This window comes from Bos javanicus, chromosome 10, assembly GCF_032452875.1.
Source record: "Bos javanicus breed banteng chromosome 10, ARS-OSU_banteng_1.0, whole genome shotgun sequence".
In the NCBI taxonomy this organism is placed as follows: Eukaryota; Metazoa; Chordata; class Mammalia; order Artiodactyla; family Bovidae; genus Bos; species Bos javanicus.
Genome location: NC_083877.1, coordinates 54,294,535 through 54,312,957, shown reverse-complemented (window position 1 = coordinate 54,312,957; position 18,423 = coordinate 54,294,535). Strand labels below are relative to the sequence as shown.

The following is an 18,423-nucleotide window of genomic DNA, read 5'->3' as shown; positions in this document are numbered from 1 at the left end:
AACTGTCAATGGTTCTCCGAGCAGTGGGAACACATCAGAGTTACCGGGGCAAGTGAAGTGTCAGAAGGCTTCTTCAGTGGTTTGGATGCAGGCTCCTGCCTCGTCCCTTTCTCCACTATCCCCCAGCTCCCACTGAAAACCACAGCTCTGATTACAATTCCAACTGTCATGTCAATCATCAATCCCCATGGCTTTCCATAGAGTGATGCCCCAAATTAATAAAATCATATCCGGAAAGAATACTGAAGTTAAAAAAAAACCCACTCATTTACATTTTCCTCTTTTTAAAATTATCATCTTACACACCATGAGTATTGAAAGAGTTTCCCCATTTAGGGGAGTTACCTGCTCAGCTTTTATCTTCTTAGAATCTTGGAAAAAGAGCCATTTTTTCTTAGGGGTGTTTTTAATTATAGGACCATAGCTATTAATTATCAGGTCAGTTCCTCCCTGTAGATATAAAAGGAAAATTTCAATTTATTACAAGTACACAAAATTTTAAAATGTTAAAAGAAAAATATGATCACAGATATTATTATTTCTTCTTTTACACAGTGGCACACAACAAATATGGGGTATTTGTTAGTGATAAAAAAGATATAATAAGTTTATTCCTAAGAGAGAGATGCTGAAGTATTTGGAGTGAAGTGTAATAATCCCAAAATTTATTTTCAAATGACAGGAAGAACAAAAATATATAGAAGAGATACAGAATTATGAAAAGATACTGACAATTATTTGTGCATTTATTATTTTTCAAATTTTCCACATGACTGAAAAATTTATAAAGTATTTAGGCAATAAAAATAGACTCATAGGGCTTCCCTAGTGGTCCAGTGGCTAAGAATCTGCCTGCCAATGCAGGGGACACAGGTTTGATTCCTGGTCTGGGAAGATCCCACATGCTGCAGAACAACTACTGAGCCTGTGCTCTAGGGCCTGCGAGCCACAACTCCTGAAGCCTGTGAGCGAGCCTTGAGCCTATGCTCTGCAACAAGAAAAGCTACCACAATGAGAAGCCCACACACCACAACCAGAGAGCAGCCCCTGCTTGCTACAACTAGAGGAAGCCCGCACGCAGCAATGGAGACCCAGAGCAGTCAAAAATAATCAATTTTTTAAAGTGCTATAAAAATTTTTTTTTTTTTTTAATGAACCTGCATACCCTCAACAAAATGACAATAAACAGGGGATCAACTCTTGGGCTAATAATCCAAGGGAAGTCAGAGACCTGGCCTCTAAACTGACCTCTGCTTCACTCAGGCCCCCAACTGTGCTCTGCCTCTTTCCCTTTAGATTCTCTCTTTCCCATGTCTTCCTTCCCTTTTCACTTCTCCTCAATCCTTTCTCATGTCTAGTTCTGAGTTAATAATAACAGAACAATAGTGTATTTTAGTAGTTTTGTGCTTATTTAAAGTTTTAGGTTCTGATGTTCTAGATTAGTTTGAAATAAGTTAAATGGCTTATGTTTGTATCAGATAATAAAAGCTAAATTAAGTTGTAACAAAACAGAAAACAGGAATAGCAACAATCAATTCACTATTATTTACCCATTGTATGTATCATATATAGCACCGTGATAGCTAAATACATGTAAACTGCATTTGTTAAATTTAATTGTATAAAATTTAATATTGAAACTTCCTAAAATTCTGTTATATTTTTGATATTCTAGATTTTGGGGAAGGGTTAGATAAGAAGAATGTATGACAGGATTTGGCAAACTTTTTCCATAAAAGGGCAGATAGTAAATGTCTTAGGTTTTGCAGAACACACATGGCCTCTGCTTCATTTTCTCTTTCTCCTTTTTTGTCATCCCCAAACTATCCTTTAAAAATGTAGAAATTATACTTAGCTCAGGATGGCCATACAAAAACAGGCCACGGACTGGCTTGAGCTGGGTTACAGTCTGCAGATTATTTATAACATGCTGGTTATGAGAACTATTTAATAATGCACAATATCTAATGCTGCAATGTGACTAAAAATAATTCTCAGTTGGTGTTCATAATGCTTATCACTGTACCACTACTACCCGCAGTGGGAAGGACATGAAATGACATCCTCCAATGACATTTCTTTACTGTATCCAACTTCCTAAGGCCATGAAGAGAAGGATCTTAAAACACCTATTCAGATACTTCATATTTTTTAAAATGTAATTTACATCTGGAATATTCTGATGCTCCATTTAGTTCTAAAATCAAATAAACTAAATTTAGAATGGATTAATAAAAAATGTTCCATCCAGTATACCCAGAACAATCCAAATTATAGTAAATATGGACTGATAACCTTGGTGCCCTTATTTGCAATATCTCAGCTCAATATGATCCAAACTAACTGAATTTAGGCTACTTGCTCATTTTTTATTTATCTTTTTCATCTTTTATTCTTTTATTTACCCTATCTTCTTCTCCCCAAATTTTATGCAAGGAAGAATCTGAGTGAAATGGTTTCACATTTCATTATGTGGCCTATGGACATAATACATTTAACATATAATTTTTTGTTAAGATTTTACACATAAAGAGAAGATGAATGGTGGGAAAGATTACGCAGCACAACAGCCTGTCAGCTCAGAGTACCTTGGCATCGATGAAGCTATTTGGCATGATCATTGGCATCAATGACTCTTCATTTTCTATGGCTCCTTCCAGGTTCTTCCCCACTTCATTTCCACTGGCTCGGGAGGCACTGATACGAGGTAACTGCTGAGTTCCATTCTGGCCTGTCTTGGAGACAGTTGATTTCCTGAAATATTGAATGAAAAGGAAATCTTTTAAGTCCACAAGAAGAGAAAGGCAAATGTAACAAACTTGGTGAAATCTGGGACATTCACAACTTTGCAAACAATGGACTTCCTTAATGCTTATCAAATATCCTTAGAAATGATTACATTTTAACTCCAACTCACTGATGCGAACTTTTATGATGGAAGAAAGATTCTTATTGTTTTTTGGCCCCAATGTCTGTATATATAAAATTACTTTTTACAAATACTTAGTAAAAACCTTAATATTTATTTACAAAGTACTATTAATTATTGTTGCTTATTTATAATTTATGTAGAAATTATAAATTTTAAAATCTACATGTTCTCCTTCAGGTCTGCAGATTTTCACACTAACAGAACAATTAATGATGACAAATTTATAGCAGCACTTCTGCAAGATCCAGGCATCACTAAAAAGATGTGTACAGAAAGATTTCATTAAAAAGTTCTTGGGAAACAAGAAAATTGAACAGTAAAATGAAACACACTTGTGCATAGTGTGTTTCTATGCACAAGTGCCAAAAACATATAGAATAAACTCTGAAAAACCTCTAACAATAGAGAGTCTAGTGATGGAGATTACCTAAAAACGATGTGTATTTGACTTCAGTTTTTTAAATTTAATAGAGAACTTTAAGAAAATAAATGAAGGCAAAAGTCAAAATATAAAAGTTTAGAAACAGACAAATTCCCTGAATGCTGAGAATTTAGCTGAAGTCAAAATCACAGATAAAACTGCCCGACAAAGTTTATAGAGAACTAATCCCCAGGTATTACATTTCTTTTAATCCACGTCTGGAGAATCCCAACCATGTGTCCTGTGGTGGTGAGGGTAGAGCTCTCAAGTGACTCAGACATTTCAGGCTACTTAAATATGAAAATAGTCCAGGCAGTAAGGAATTCTCCAATCAGGAGATACATCAGATTAAGCATGTCATTAAAAAAAAAAAAAAGCCAAAGGATATACTTTGTGTTTCTCAAAATACCAAGAAAATAAAGAAACTAGGTCTTCATTTAAGAATATTTTGTTGGCACAGCAATTTTTTTCAAATGGTGAGAGAATAATCTTCCAAAGTAAGCACATCTCTCTAGCTGCAAGAACTCAAGTAATAAAACATTCATTTTTAAGTGGGAAAATCCCAGTTGCTCTAACAGGCACTTGATTTTGTTTCTGTGGTTACTGTAATTTAAATGTTAATCACCTCAACATCTCTAGCAATGGAAACACACCTGGCCTTACTTCGGTATATCAAGATGAGACCACAGATGAGGATGCAGGTCAAGGCTATGCCAACACCTACAGCAATGCCGGTCATTGATTTTTGGTCCAGATGGTAATAGCCTGAATAAACTAGAAGGGGAAGTACATGTATCAGAATCAATCAAAAAAATAAATGACCCCATATATCATAATTCTTAGATATTACCTTTTCAATAATTTGTCTTCCTCTCATAGGAAAACTTTTGACAGTATCCGTGTCTAACCAAAAAAGATGTATTACTCTTTTATCAGGGAACTTAAAATTGGCTTACCTTCTCATATTGAAGATTCTAAATATGAGTTCTAGATATTATATCAAATATGAACATCAGTTCAAAATTTATAATGCTAAAAGGCACAAGGCAAAGATGTTCCTTGATGGGCCAAAGATACCTTTCATGTCATATTACCTTAAAAGCAGAGCTGTATATTGAAGATAAGTTTTCATTATGTATTTTCATATAACAGTGCTTCTCAAACTTTAATGTGCACAAAAGTCACTAAAGGATACGTTAAAATGCAGATTCTGATTCACGAGGTCTAGGGTAAAGCCCATATGCAATCCTGCATGTCTGACAAGTTCCTGGGAGATAGTCACGCTGCTGGTCCCTGGACACTTTGACTAGCAAGGTATCTGAGAGCACATATGAGCTTTGCCCTCGGCTTTCCCTGATGAAATGGCAGCTACTATGGCTACCTCCTTCCTGAGCTTAAATCTGACTGCTCTTCCTTTCTCTGTCTCTCTCCTCCCCAGTGTTCCCCTTAAGACATACACATTACTGAATGGCTATTCTCTGAAGAACTAAGTGCCCTTAATCCTGCCCAGTTCAGTTGGTATTTCCTCCATTAAAGCTGTCCCTGCCACACCCCGCATTACCACACAGGCACACCTCCCCAGGGAGGAAGAAAAGGAAGCATCTAGTCCTGTGTCACAGGGGCTCCTGCTGCTGCTGCTAAGTCACTTCAGTCGTTTCCGACTCTGTGCGACCCCATAGATGGCAGCCCATCAGGCTTCCCTGTCCCTGGGATTCTCCAGGCAAGAACACTGGAGTGGGTTGCCATTTCCTTCTCCAGTGCATGAAAGTGAAAAGTAAAAGTGAAGTCGCTCAGTCGTGTCTGACTCTTCGCAACCCCATGGACTGCAGCCTACCAGGCTGCTCCATCCATGGGATTTTCCAGGCAAGAGTACTGGAGTGGGGTGCTATTGCCTTCTCCCACAGGGGCCCCAGTTTCCTTTAAAACAGAAGGACGATGCCCTGACTGGAGCGACAATGGCTCTTTAAAGATACTTTTTCCAACTATTTTCTGGAGACAAACAACTTTCTCTCTGGAAAGGTTGTTGTTGGTTTGTGTGTGTGCGCGCACGCGCGTGTGTGTGTGTGTGTGTGTGTGTGTGTGGTGAAAACTCTTGATGAAAATCATGCTCCCTTCGCTTGAACACCGCAACTACCACTGCTGTTTATTTCCATGGACCTCCCTCGACGCCTACTCCCATCAGTTTACGGGTGGTATGGTTCATCTGTTTTGGTGGGTGCACAGCTGGAAGGAGAAGTTACTGGGACATAGTGATCCGAAAACTGCGGGAAATTCCGAGGTAAGTGTGTCTCCATGTAGGAGTGCAGACAGAGCCATGCAGCTTCACATCATGTGAACCTCACAAGCAACAATTCAAGGAGCTGAGTGTGGGTTCAGGGACATGGCCAAAGTAGGAGCAGAAATAAAGCACAAGGGAGCTAGAAAAAAACATGGGTATTTTCTTTTCTTTAGGAAAATCAGTGATTACGGCAGCATACAGACCTTTGGCATCAGCAGAATCTAAACGCTTGGGCCTCTGATTTGACTCAGGTGTTTCCTTTGGAAGAACTGCCAGCTCCACAGAATTTGAAAAAGGTCCTTCTCCTACCTCATTGGACGCAGATATCTTGACAATGTATATATTTCCTGCCACCAGGTTTTCCAGCAGAGCCATGGTTATTGCTCCTATAAATACATCGATTACAAATTAAATAAACTGTATCTTTTATTCGCTCTTTCACACATTCATGATCCTTTATTTTTAAAGTATTTTTCTGATTATAAAAGCACCACATTTATTGTAGAACACCTGTAAAATAATATAAATACAATAACAATCTCCTATTGTTAACATTTTGGTGTATTTGTGTGTGTGTATGTGTGTACCATACATGTGTGAGTACATATCTACTACACATATTTTTTTATCCTAGAGTTTTCATTTAACACTGTGCCCATATATAATTCTTCTCTGTAATTTTAAGAGTAGCTTGTAAAAGCTGCATATATTTTTGTTTGTAATTTTAAAAGCAGCTTGAAAAGCAGCACTTTTTTTTTTACTAAAAAATATAAACAAATATATATATATATATATATATATAAAATGTTTTACTCTCCACACAGGTATGGATACAAATAGCATTGAAAGCATTTTATTATGGAATATTTCAAACATAGGTAAAGAGAAAATGACACAAAAAATTCAGATTCCACAATTATATTTTTAAAATCCAATATGAGGGACTTCCTTGGTGGTCCAGTGGTTAAGAATCTGCCTTGCAATGGAGGGGATGTGGTTCCATCTCTGGTTGGGGAACTAAGATCCCCACATGCCACAGAGCAACTGAGCCACCACAACTACTGAGGCCTGTCCGCGCTGGAGCCTGAGTTTCACAACTAGAGAGTCCAAGCAGTGCAGTGGAAGATGCTGCATGATGTCACAGAGATCCTGCGTGCTGCAACTAACACTCAGCACAGTCAAAAATATAAACATCCACTTTAAAAAAAATCCAATGTGAGACTTTTTGGTTTTTTCTTTTTTGGCCACACCTGTGGCTTGCTGAATCTTAATTCCATAACTACTGATTGATCCTGGGCCATGGCAGTGACAGCACTGAGACCTAACCACTGGACTGCCAGGAAGTGGATGAGAGCTGTCTTTTTGTTTCCTTTATGAAATGTTTAAACCCCTTACAGCAACTGTGATAGATGATTTTGTTATTATTTCTTAAATTAGAAACACAATTATTTCTGAAACTATGAATATGCTTTTCATCTTCCTCATTATTTTTTCAGATTTCTTGAATATAAACAGGTCAGAAAATGCCAAAGCTATGTATGAACCTCAGAGGGTTGAAGATCTAGATTAACTAGATTAACCCCAGATTAACTATCAAAATTACCACCAGCAACATGGCTGGCATCTACTTTTCTCCAGAAGTAGTTATCATTTGAATTTATATATAATCTTTGGTATTGAAGGGTATCTCCTCTGATGGCATGACTGCCAAGGATTCCTATCTGCTGCTGAGTCACTTCAGTCATGTCCGACTCTGTGCGACCCCATAGACGGTAGCCCACCAGGCTCCCCCGTCCCTAGGATTCTCCAGGCAAGAACACTGGAGTGGGCTGCCATTGCCTTCTCCAATGCATGAAAGTGAAAAGTGAAAGTGAAGTCGCTCAGTTGTGTCCGACCCTCAGCGACGCTATGGACTGCAGCCTACCAGGCTCCTCCATCCACGGGATTTTCCAGGCAAGAGTACTGGAGTGGGGTGCCATTGCCTTCTCCGAGGATTCCTATCTGGGCACTCCTATTTCTTGAGGGGTCTTTCTGCTCTTGTCCTGCCATGGCATTTAAGTATTTTCTTACAAAGGGGCTCTCACCTTAGGAACTAGCCCTAATGTTAAGAAAACAGATATAAGAGAAATTCAGCCAGGAAGCTATTCCAGCACTGCATTGGTGGGTGGATATTCACAGGGAAACCTAGCTTCCTTATGGTGCTTTCTTCTCATTTTTTGTGATGCACGACACCCTTAAAATAGTTTCAGAGAGCTTACAACTACTGGTAGTCCTCACTCACCACCAGCTCAGAGCTGGCTCCTCTAGTGCACTTGCTACAGTAGTATATTTCATTATGCAAGTGAAATGCGCCTGATCTTAGAGCTGAGGTCATGATTCAGAGGCTGCCTCTGCAGGTCACATGGAGGGAGGCAGCTGTACCAAGTGGAAATTTGAGGAGCTAAAGGTGGTTTGTTTTCCTGTGTTCTGGTTTCAACTTGGCCTGGAGAGAGTGTGAGCTACTTGAGCGCACAACTGTTGAATAAACAAACCAACCTCTATTTAGAATCAGGAAGAGTCTTTCCACTGTTAGTATTCTTAGGCAGGTGAATTAAAAAACAACAATGTTTGGGACATGTTACTATTAGCTAGGAGGAAGAAAATTTCAATTTCTTCACAGATAGACATATAAGTAAATTGCTTCCAATTTATCATTATCATACATTTAATTTTAGAGAGCGTTTGGCAAAACCAATCACTACCTGAAATTAAAATTTACTTAATTTAAACATTGCAAGCGGATGAGCTGTGTGTGTATGTGTGTGTGTGTATGTGTGTACACATGTTCCCCTTTCTTCCACAGAAAGTCTTCCTTATGAGCACAGTCAAGCCCAAGTACTAAAGTAATCTGACTGTCCCTGTATTCTTTCAGCAAACAGTCTCAATTCTAGTTGGCATGATTATTTCAATCTCTAGCCTTTTATATGCATCTGAATCTTTAACTCGACTAGGAGCTTCACAAACCAGACAGTGTAATGGGCTCAGCGCTGGATCAATGTTGATCAAATCCTGGCATGTTACCAACTAAGTAATTTGCAACTTGGGACATGTCACTGATCTATACTTTCCTCATGGGGGCAATAATTCCCACCTCATATAATTACTATCAGTTCAGTTCAGTCGCTCAGTCATGTCTGACTCTGCAACCCCATGAATCTCAGCACGCCAGGCCTCCCTGTCCATCACCGTCTCCCGGAGTTCACTCAGACTCACGTCCATCAAGTCAGTGATGCCATCCAGCCATCTCATTCTCTGTCGTCCCCTTTTCCTCCTGCCCCCAATCCCTCCCAGCGTCAGAGTCTTTTCCAATGAGTCAACTCTTCGCATGAAGGTGGCCAAAGTGCTGGAGTTTCAGCTTTAGCATCATTCCTTCCAAAGAACACTCAGGGCTGATCGCCTTTAGAATGGACTGGTTGGATCTCCTTGCAGTCCAGGATTAAATAAACTACCATGGACAAGCGTCTGACACAAGTGCATATCATCAATGAAAGTAAGTCTTTTTCCTCACCTCTGATATTCCCTTTCCTTTCTGGAGGACAGAAAATTTTTTTCACATTTGCACAATTGAAGGTGGCTAGCATGATGCTTTGTTCACGATAACTCTCAGTAAATACCAATTGAACTTACATTAGAACATGAGCCATTTGTTATTAAAGGAATGTTCATTTAAAATATAAAAGCAAAGGGTAAGATTTTGTGGATGAAGAAAAGCCTCAGAATGCAATCTCATACCTTTCTCTCTTCTGTCAACACTAAGTGATTTTTTTCAATTCCAGAGTCTTAACATCATCTCCATACAGATGACTTCTAAGTTATATCCCTAGTCCATACCTCTCCTATGAACTTAACTCTCCCTGCTTACCCAACCTCTCTTACATCTAACAGGCATCTCCAATGTACTATGCTCAAAACTAAACCTGTGATTTCCTCCATCAACTTTGTTTCTCTTTTTTTTACTTACACACCACATCAACCTGTGGCAAATTGAGGAGACCGTTCTTTCAAAATATGTTCTAATAGCTTCTTACTACCTTCCTTCTTAATATCACTGTGAGCTTGCCTGACAATGCAGGAGACATAAAAGACGTGGGTTCAATCCCTGGGTTGGGAAGATCCCCTGGAGGCGGGCATGGCAACTTACTCCAGTATTTTTGCCTGGAGAATCCCATGGAGAGAGGAGCCTGGCAGGCTACAGTCCATAGAGTTGCAAAGAGTCAGACACGACTGAAGCAACTTAGCACGCAAACCCCTACTAACTCTCACACGGACACCTGAGTATTAAATGGTCTCCCAATTTCAACTCTTACCTCTCTAGAGTCAATTTTTCAGGTGGGCTGTTAGGAGGCTGACAAAGAAATCCTTTCAAAATGTCAACCATATCAATGTCTTCCATCCCTCTTAGAAAAAGTCTATGGTCCAAAAAGTCTGCCTACAAGATCTTCTCTCGGCTACCTCCCCATCTCATTTCCCACTTCCTACGCTTCCCTTCATTCTAGCCTCCCTGGCCTCCTTGTTGTTCCTCTAAAATGTCAAGCACACCTCTATCTCAGGGTCTCTGCACTTCCCCCAGATATCCATATGGCTGTGCTCAGATGCCATTTCTTTCAAAAGAACTTACTCACCAACTCCATCGCTTTGTTCTTTTCACTACTGTAGCTTTCTTCATAGCACTTATGACACTACCTGAACATATCTGTTATCTGACACGTACGCTCTAATAAGAAAGGGCCATTGTTCTGTTCATTGTGGTACTGACAATGCCTAGAAGAGACCCTGACACATAGCAATCCCTCAATATTTAACAATTCAATAGGTTCTTAATATCAGTAGTCCAATTTATTCAGTAAATATTAAGTTAGATGAACTCCTTTATTGAAGGAAAGGAATTCTTCTTAATAGGAAATAGTGCATAATGTTTCTCAAACTTATTTAGTTATGGAACTTTTTTTTTGGAAGCAAGGTATCTTTATCATCTTGGGAAACTAATCTATGAAGAAACTGCTGTAGTAGATAGTAGAGAATGATTTCTTACAGTGCCTTGTAGATTTTAAAATAACTGAGTACTCTGCTAATCTACCGTGTATCGGGAAGGTGAAGGCTGTCATTTCTGACCCACTTTACATTATCCACAAGCATACTTTCACCCTGCATTTGTTCTACACCATTTTACCACGTCCCATTTTAGCCACAAATATATGGTCACCAGGAACACTTTTTAAATGTTTGACTAACGAAAAAAACTTGTTCTACTTGGTAATAAATATGTGAATTACACATAAATGTGTAAAAACATAATATGTATAAGATGATTAATAGGTATATATGAAAGAGATACTGATATTCTTCCCTTTTCCCCTCATATTTTTCTACACCATTACCTTTTCCCAAAGTTGCCATAATTGGGTACTACAAGACTACTTTGCTTTCTTTTTCTGTAAATGCCATGTTATATTCTTTGCTTTTTGTTTAGAAGTAGGCAACTCAAACTCTTTGTATTTTTCTCTCTGGAAAAAAAAACCTCAATTACATTTTACTTATATTGTTTTTTTGTTCACTACAAATTACTAGCATTAGCTATGAAAAAGGTTCCCTACATTTAACAAAAAAGTTTTTCACTGATAACGTTTCTTAAAATTACAGAAGCAGCATAATGGCAAAAATGGATTCTCTCCTCTCCATGCACTATTATATAGTTAGAAGAAGTAAAAACCTCCAATTACAATCCATTGATGGTTATTGGGCCACCAGTGAGACAAAAATACTGCTTTCTGAGCCTTGTCTGAAACTGTCAAATGAATGCAATAAAAAGTACCAAAACAAAGTACTGTTTCTTTTCAGGTAGGTACATACAAAAAGGTAAAGGAAGTATGTGCTCATGAGATTAAAATTCTTCTATTAGTACTTACAAATAACACTCATTACATCAAGTTAGTCACTTGGACAAATGTGTCAAGAGATCATTTTGGAATTAATTTATGAAAACTGAATTATGTATTTTAAGAATATGGTAGCCAGCTGTAGGATGAAGAGTCCTGCACAAATTACGCCTCTATCTCTCCATACCTGTGGGCAGTCTCTACCCACACTAAGCTAAGTATGGGCTTGCCTGCCAGTGGGATGTTAGCAAATGTGAATCAGGCAGAGGTCTGATTCTTTGTACGTGGAACATCCTACTCCCTCGCTCCCTGATTTTGGAAATCTCTTCATGTTTTTTATGTTACCCGCACTCCGTTGAAACTCTGAGATGGTTAGAGCCTCATGAGTGACCTCAGGAGAGACCAACACAAGAACTGCCCAGCTAATCCCAGGCTTAATTGCTGACTCCCAGAGTGTGAGAAAATCAAGTGGCTGAATTTTAGAGTGGTGTGCTATTTAGCAATAGATAACTGGAGAAGGCAATGGCACCCCACTCCAGCACTCTTGCCTGGAAAATCCCATGGACGGAGGAGCCTGGTAGGCTGTAGTCCATGGGGTCGCTAAGAGTCGGACATGACTGAGCGACTTCACTTTCACTTTTCACTTTCATGCATTGGAGAAGGAAATGGCAACCCACTCCAGTGTTCTTGCCTGGAGAATCCCAGGGATGGGGGAGCCTGGTGGGCCGCCATCTATGGGGTTGCACAAAGTCGGACACGACTGAAGCCACTTAGCAGCAGCAGCAGCAATGGATAAAATACAAAACTGTATTGTTAGCAGGTACTTATTACTTTCCAGGCTGTTCAGTAACTAGGAAATCATTACTTATTGGGGCACGTGCTTAGTGTATGAATATACAACTACTAGCTACAGTTACCTGGAGAAGGCAATGGCACCCCACTCCAGTACTCTTGCCTGGAAAATCCCATGGACGGAGGAGCCTGGTGGGCTGCAGTCCATGGGGTCGCTAAGAGTCGGACACGACTGAGCGACTTCACTTTCACTTTTCACTTTCATGCATTGGAGGAGGAAATGGCAAACCCCTCTAGTGTTCTTGCATGGAGAATCCCAGGGACGGCAGGGCCTGGTGGGCTGCCATCTACGGGGTCACACAGAATCAGACACGACTGAAGTGACTTAGCAGCAGCAGCAGCAGCTACAGTTACCATTTATATGTTTTATAGTTACAAAAGTGTTATATATTAATTAATCCACATAAGTGATCTTAAAGTATATTCTCTTAATTGGGTAAATATTCCCCTTAAAAGGTAAAATGTATGTGGAAGTACTTGGCACTGTAAAGTGTTAGATAGCCAACAAATTTCCTTCTCAAAATTCTTCTTAAGCTTTTAATTGCTTGGAAAACTGTTCTTTTCCTAGCATGCATGTCTGAATTAAGAAAGTATCAAAATCAACTATGAGTGAGTGAAAGTCACTCAGTTGTGTCCAACTCTCTGCGACTCCATGAATACACAGTCCATGGGATTCTCCAGGCCAGGATACTGGAGTGGGTAGCTGTTCCCTTCTCCAAGGGATCTTCCCAAGTCTCCCACATTACAGGCAGATTCTTTACCAGCTGAGCTATATCTGAATTTAAAAAATTTTAAGTATCAAAATAATGAAACTATAATATTTATGTGATGACCCATCCAAAAACTTGTGGGACTTGTCCAAATGAAAAATTTAAAAAGGACATACTATAACAGCATGAAATAAGAACACTGAGCTCTAGAATTCATTTTTTTCTCAGGCAAAATATAGTTGCTATGAAAAAATTTAAATTCAATGTTCCTAAGCCTTAATCAACTTTTCCCTGTACTTAAGTAGACACTGTCTGGTATTCATATGGGTCAATTTATTTGCACATGGACCATTTTAGTAGTTGTACAAAGGTCTTCTCCATTAAACCAGGTTTTCTACCATTGTTTGCTACTCTAGTGCAAGACACACAACCACAGGAAATACAGTAGTATCTGTAACAATTCTTTCTTTCTTATCCTCTCTCTCCCTCTTTAGCTACCAAGTCCTGTTAATTTTATCTCCTCAGTGTCTTTCAACCTCTCTCTCCTTTCCATCTCAATCCTCACCACCTAATCTAGGCTTCTCTCTTTCCTGGACCACAGCAATCATTTTCTAGTCTGCTTGCATTACTCTTACCCCTACTTCTCCTCTACCAAACCTCTTCTATTCACAATACTCAGAGTGAGCTTTCTGAAGCATGAATTATGCTCATGCTTAAAGTATGTCAATGGCTTCCCAATGTCCCTAGAATAAAACCAAAATCCTTAGTCATTTGTTACTTCATAAATATAAATTCAAAATGAACTCGAGATCCCTCTTTCCCTTTGTTTCCTTATCATTAATAGTCTTACTTCTCATGCCCTTTGGTAAATTCTGGTCATACTTACCTTCTCGATGGAGGACCTGCCACTCCCCTGCAATCCAGGCCTTCCTGGATGCGTACAATATAGTATAACGCGTCACAACTGTTTCTGGCCCATCAGGAGGTCTCCATGAAACCAGAGCAGTGTCGTCCTCTATCAATGTCACTTTCACTCCAACTGGTGGGCCTGCTGGTGCTGTGTGCACACGCAGAAAATATTGTATTATTAGGAGAGAATGGTCACTAAGTTACTCAAATACCTGGATAGGTACAGATGAGAGTTAGAAACACTAGCAGCTGCTATAAAAACATCTCAAAATCACAGCTTGCACAGACCATTAGTGATACACCAAAATATGATGTTTCTCTTCTTTACCACAAGGCTAATTTTATTTTGATTATGTTTAAAGCATTAAAAAGAATATAAAGGACGTGGTAGATTCCTAGATGAGGAACTGCTGAGTCAAAAGTTGTCAGCATTTTTAGGGCTCTTCATACTGTTTTGCCACAATGACAACTAGAAAGGTTTACAGTTCTACACTTACTACTAAAATGCATATAATGTATACTTAACCTGATCTAGGAAGCCACTCCAGAGAAGGCAATGGCACCCCACTCCAGTACTCTTGCCTGGAAAATCCCATGGACGGAGGAGCCTGGTAGGCTGCAGTCCATGGGGTCGCAAAGAGTCAGACATGTCTGAGCGACTTCACTTTCACTTTTCACTTTCATGCATTGGAGAGGAAATGGCAACCCACTCCAGTGTTCTTGCCTGGAGAATCCCAGGGACGGTGGAGCCTGATGGGCTGCCGTCTATGGGGTCGCACTGAAGCGACTTAGCAGCAGCAGTAGCAGCAGGAAGCCACTCAAGAAAATACTTTTTTGAGACTGAAATATTCAGTTATTCTCCAAGTGCTGTGAATCAGTGAGTTTACAGAACAGACTTTAGACTAACACCTTATATCTACAGAAGGTAGGGAAGTCTTGGGATTTCAGCTGATCCCATGTTCACTATGAGCTAAAGATGTGAAGAGCTGGATTTGAGCAACATGTCTATATGGAATATTGTCAAAACCATAGCAAAACAGCCCAATGCTCACTTAAATAAATATCCATTGTTTTCTCTCAACATCATTAAAAAAAGAGCTGCAATGGTTCTTAGAGATCATCTACACATTCACCCTCATTCTAGAGAAAAGGAAAAGCATGGAGAGATACACCATGTTCTTCAATTGGAAGAATCAATATTGTGAAAATGATAATAGTACCCAAAGCAATCTACAGATTCAATATAATCCCTATTAAATTACCAATGGTATTTTTCAAAGAATTAGAACAAAATTTTTTACAATTTGTATGGAAACAAAAGATTCCAAACAGCCAAAGCAATCTTGAGAAAGAAAAACAGAACTGGAGGAATCAGGCTCCCTGACTTCAGACTATACTACAAAGCTACAGTAATCAAGACAGTATGGTACTGGCAGAGAGATAGAAATATAGATCAGTGGAACAGGATAGAAAACCTGGAAATAAATCCATGTACCAATGGTCAATTAATTTATGACAAAGGAGGCAAGACTACAAATTCTTGTAAAGACAGTCTCTTCAATGAATGGTGCTGGGAAACCTGGACAGCTACATGTAAAAAATGAAATTAGATAATTCTTTAATACCATACACAAACATACGCTCAAAATCAATTAAAGATGGAAATGTGAGACCAGACACTGTAAAACTCTTAGAGGAAAACATAGGCAGAACAGTCTCTGACATAAATCACAGCAGTATGTTTTTCAATCTGTCTCCCAGAATAATGGAAATAAATACAAAAATAAACAAATGGGACCTACTTAAACTCAAAAAAGTTTTTGCATAGCAAAGGAAACAATAAATAAACCAAAACACAGCCCACAGACTGGGAGAAAATATTTGCAAATAATGTGACTGACAAGGGATTAGTTTCCAAAGTTTATAAACAGCTCATGATGCTTAACATCATCAAAACAAACAACCCAATTAATGAATAAGCAGAAGACTTATAATAAACATCTCTCCAAAGAAGACATACAGGTGGCCAAGAGGCACATGAAAAGATGTTCAACAGTGCTAACTATTAGAGAAATGCAAATCAAAACTACAATGAGATATCATCTAACACCAGTCAAAATGACTATTGTCAAAAAATCCACAGACGATAAATGCTGGAGAGGATACGGAGAGAAGGGAACATTCCTACCCTGTTGTTAGGAATGTAAATTGGTACAGCCACTATGTAGAACAGTATGGAGGTTCCTTGAAAAACTAAAAACAGAGCTATCATATGACCCTGCAATCCCACTCCTGGGCATATACCCAGAGGAAAACATGATCTGAAAGGATACATGCACTCCAGTGTTCACTGTAGTACTGTTTACAATAGTCAAGACATGGAAGCAACCTAAATGTGCATTGACAGAGGAATGGATAAAGAAGATGTGGTACATGGAATATTACTCAGCCATTAAAAAGAATGAAGTAACGCCATCTGCAGCAACATCCTAGAGACTGTCATACAGTGAAGTCAGTCAGACAGAGAAAGAGAAATATCGTATGATATCCCTTACATATGGAATCTAAAAAGAAATGATACAAATGAACTCACTTACAGAACAGAAAGAGATTCACAGGGTTAAAGAATGAACTTGTGGTTGCTGCGGGGGAAGGATGGGAAAATTAGGATAGGAAAATTAGGGAGCTGGGTTATTTACACTGCTATAGTTAAAATGGATAACCAACAAGGACCTACTGTATAGCACATGGAACTCTGTTCAATGTTATGTGGCAGCCTAGATGGGAGGGGAGTTTGGAGGGGAATGGATATATGTATATGTATGGTTGAATCCCTTTGCTCTTCACCTGAAAATATCACAACATTGTTTGCTAATCAGCTATACCCCAGTACAAACTAAGAAGTTAAATTTTTAAAAAAAGAGTATGGCACTGGCACAAAAATAGAAACACAGATCAATGGGACAGGATAGAAAGTTGAGAGATAAACCCATGCACCTATGGTTACCTAGTCTATGACAAAGGAGGCAAGTATGTACAATGGAGAAAAGGCAGTCTCTTCAGTAAGTGGTGCTGGGAAAACTGAACTGGTACATGTAGAAGAATGAAATTAGAACACTCCCTAACACCACACACAAAAATAAATTCAAAGTGGACTAAAGACCTAAATGTATGGCCAGACACTATAAAACTCTTAGGAGAAAACATAGACAGGGACTTCCCTGGTGGTTCAGTGACTAAGACACTATGCTCCCAACACAGGGGGCCTGGGTTCAATCCCCGGTGGGGTAAACTGGATCCCGCATCCCACAACTAAGACCCCAGCACAGCCACATAAATAAATAAAAATAATATTAAAAAAACATAGGCAGAACACTTACATAAATCACAGCAAGATCTATTTTGACCCGCTTCTTAGAGTAACAAAAATAAAAACAAAAATAAACAAATGGGACCTAATTAAACTTAAAAGCTTTTCCACAACAAAGGAAATCATAAGATGAAAAGACAACTTAGAAGGAGAGAAAATACTTGCTAATGAAGGAACTGACAAGAGATTAATCTCCAAAATATATAAACAGCTCATGCAACTCAATATCAAAACAGACAACCCAATCAAAAAATGAGCAAAGACCTAAACAGACATTTCTCCAAAGAAGATATACAGATGGCCAACAAACACATGAAAAGATGCTCAACAGTACTGATTATTAGAGAAATGCAAGTCAAAACTACAATGAGGTATCTCTTTACACCAGTCAGAATGGCCATGATCAAAAAAATCTACAAACAATAAATGCTGGAGAGGGTTTGGAGAAAAGGGAACCCTCTTACACTGTTTGTGCTGCTGCTGCTGCTAAGTCGCTTCAGTCGTGTCTGACTCTGTGCGACCCCATAGACAGCAGCCCATCAGGCTCCACCGTCCCTGGGATTCTCCAGGCAAGAACATTGGAGTGGGTTGCCATTTCCTTCTCCAACACATGAAAGTGAAGAGTGAAAGTGAAGTCGCTCAGTCATGTCCGACTCTTAGCGACCCCATGGACTACAGCCTACCAGGCTCCTCCGTCCATGGGATTTTCCAGGCAAGAGTACTGGAGTGGGGTGCCATTGCCTTCTCCGTACACTGTTGGTAGTAAATGTAAATTATACAGCCACTATGGAGAACAGTATGGAGGTTCCTTAAAAAACCTAAAAACAGAACGACTATATAACCCAGTAATCTCACCCTTGGGCTTATACTCAGAGAAAATCATAATTCAAAAAAAATACATGCACCCCAATGTTCACTGTAACACTACTTACATAGCCAGGACATGGAAGCAGTCTAAATGTCCACTGACAGAAGAATGGTACATATATACAATGTGGTACATATAGACAATGGAATATTACTCAAAGATAAAGAG

The 18,423-nt window shown here is 39.1% G+C and overlaps 1 protein-coding gene and 1 long non-coding RNA gene across 2 annotated transcripts in view; one reads left to right on the top strand and one right to left on the bottom strand.

Annotated features, from left to right (window-relative positions):
* The window catches only part of PRTG (protogenin), a 152,485-nt gene that overhangs the window by 8,830 nt on the left and 125,232 nt on the right, over positions 1-18,423 (bottom strand). Inside the window, exons 15-19 of the mRNA XM_061431209.1 lie at positions 13,995-14,165; positions 5,835-6,017; positions 4,007-4,127; positions 2,589-2,754; positions 346-450 (exon numbers count right to left, since the gene is read on the bottom strand). Coding sequence (XP_061287193.1) covers positions 346-450; positions 2,589-2,754; positions 4,007-4,127; positions 5,835-6,017; positions 13,995-14,165 — 746 coding nt within the window. The remainder of the gene's footprint in view (positions 1-345; positions 451-2,588; positions 2,755-4,006; positions 4,128-5,834; positions 6,018-13,994; positions 14,166-18,423) is intronic.
* Positions 8,870-18,423, top strand: part of LOC133256256 (uncharacterized) — an 80,440-nt gene continuing 70,886 nt past the window's right edge. Inside the window, exon 1 of the long non-coding RNA XR_009739147.1 lies at positions 8,870-9,160. This is a non-coding gene — a long non-coding RNA (uncharacterized LOC133256256). The remainder of the gene's footprint in view (positions 9,161-18,423) is intronic.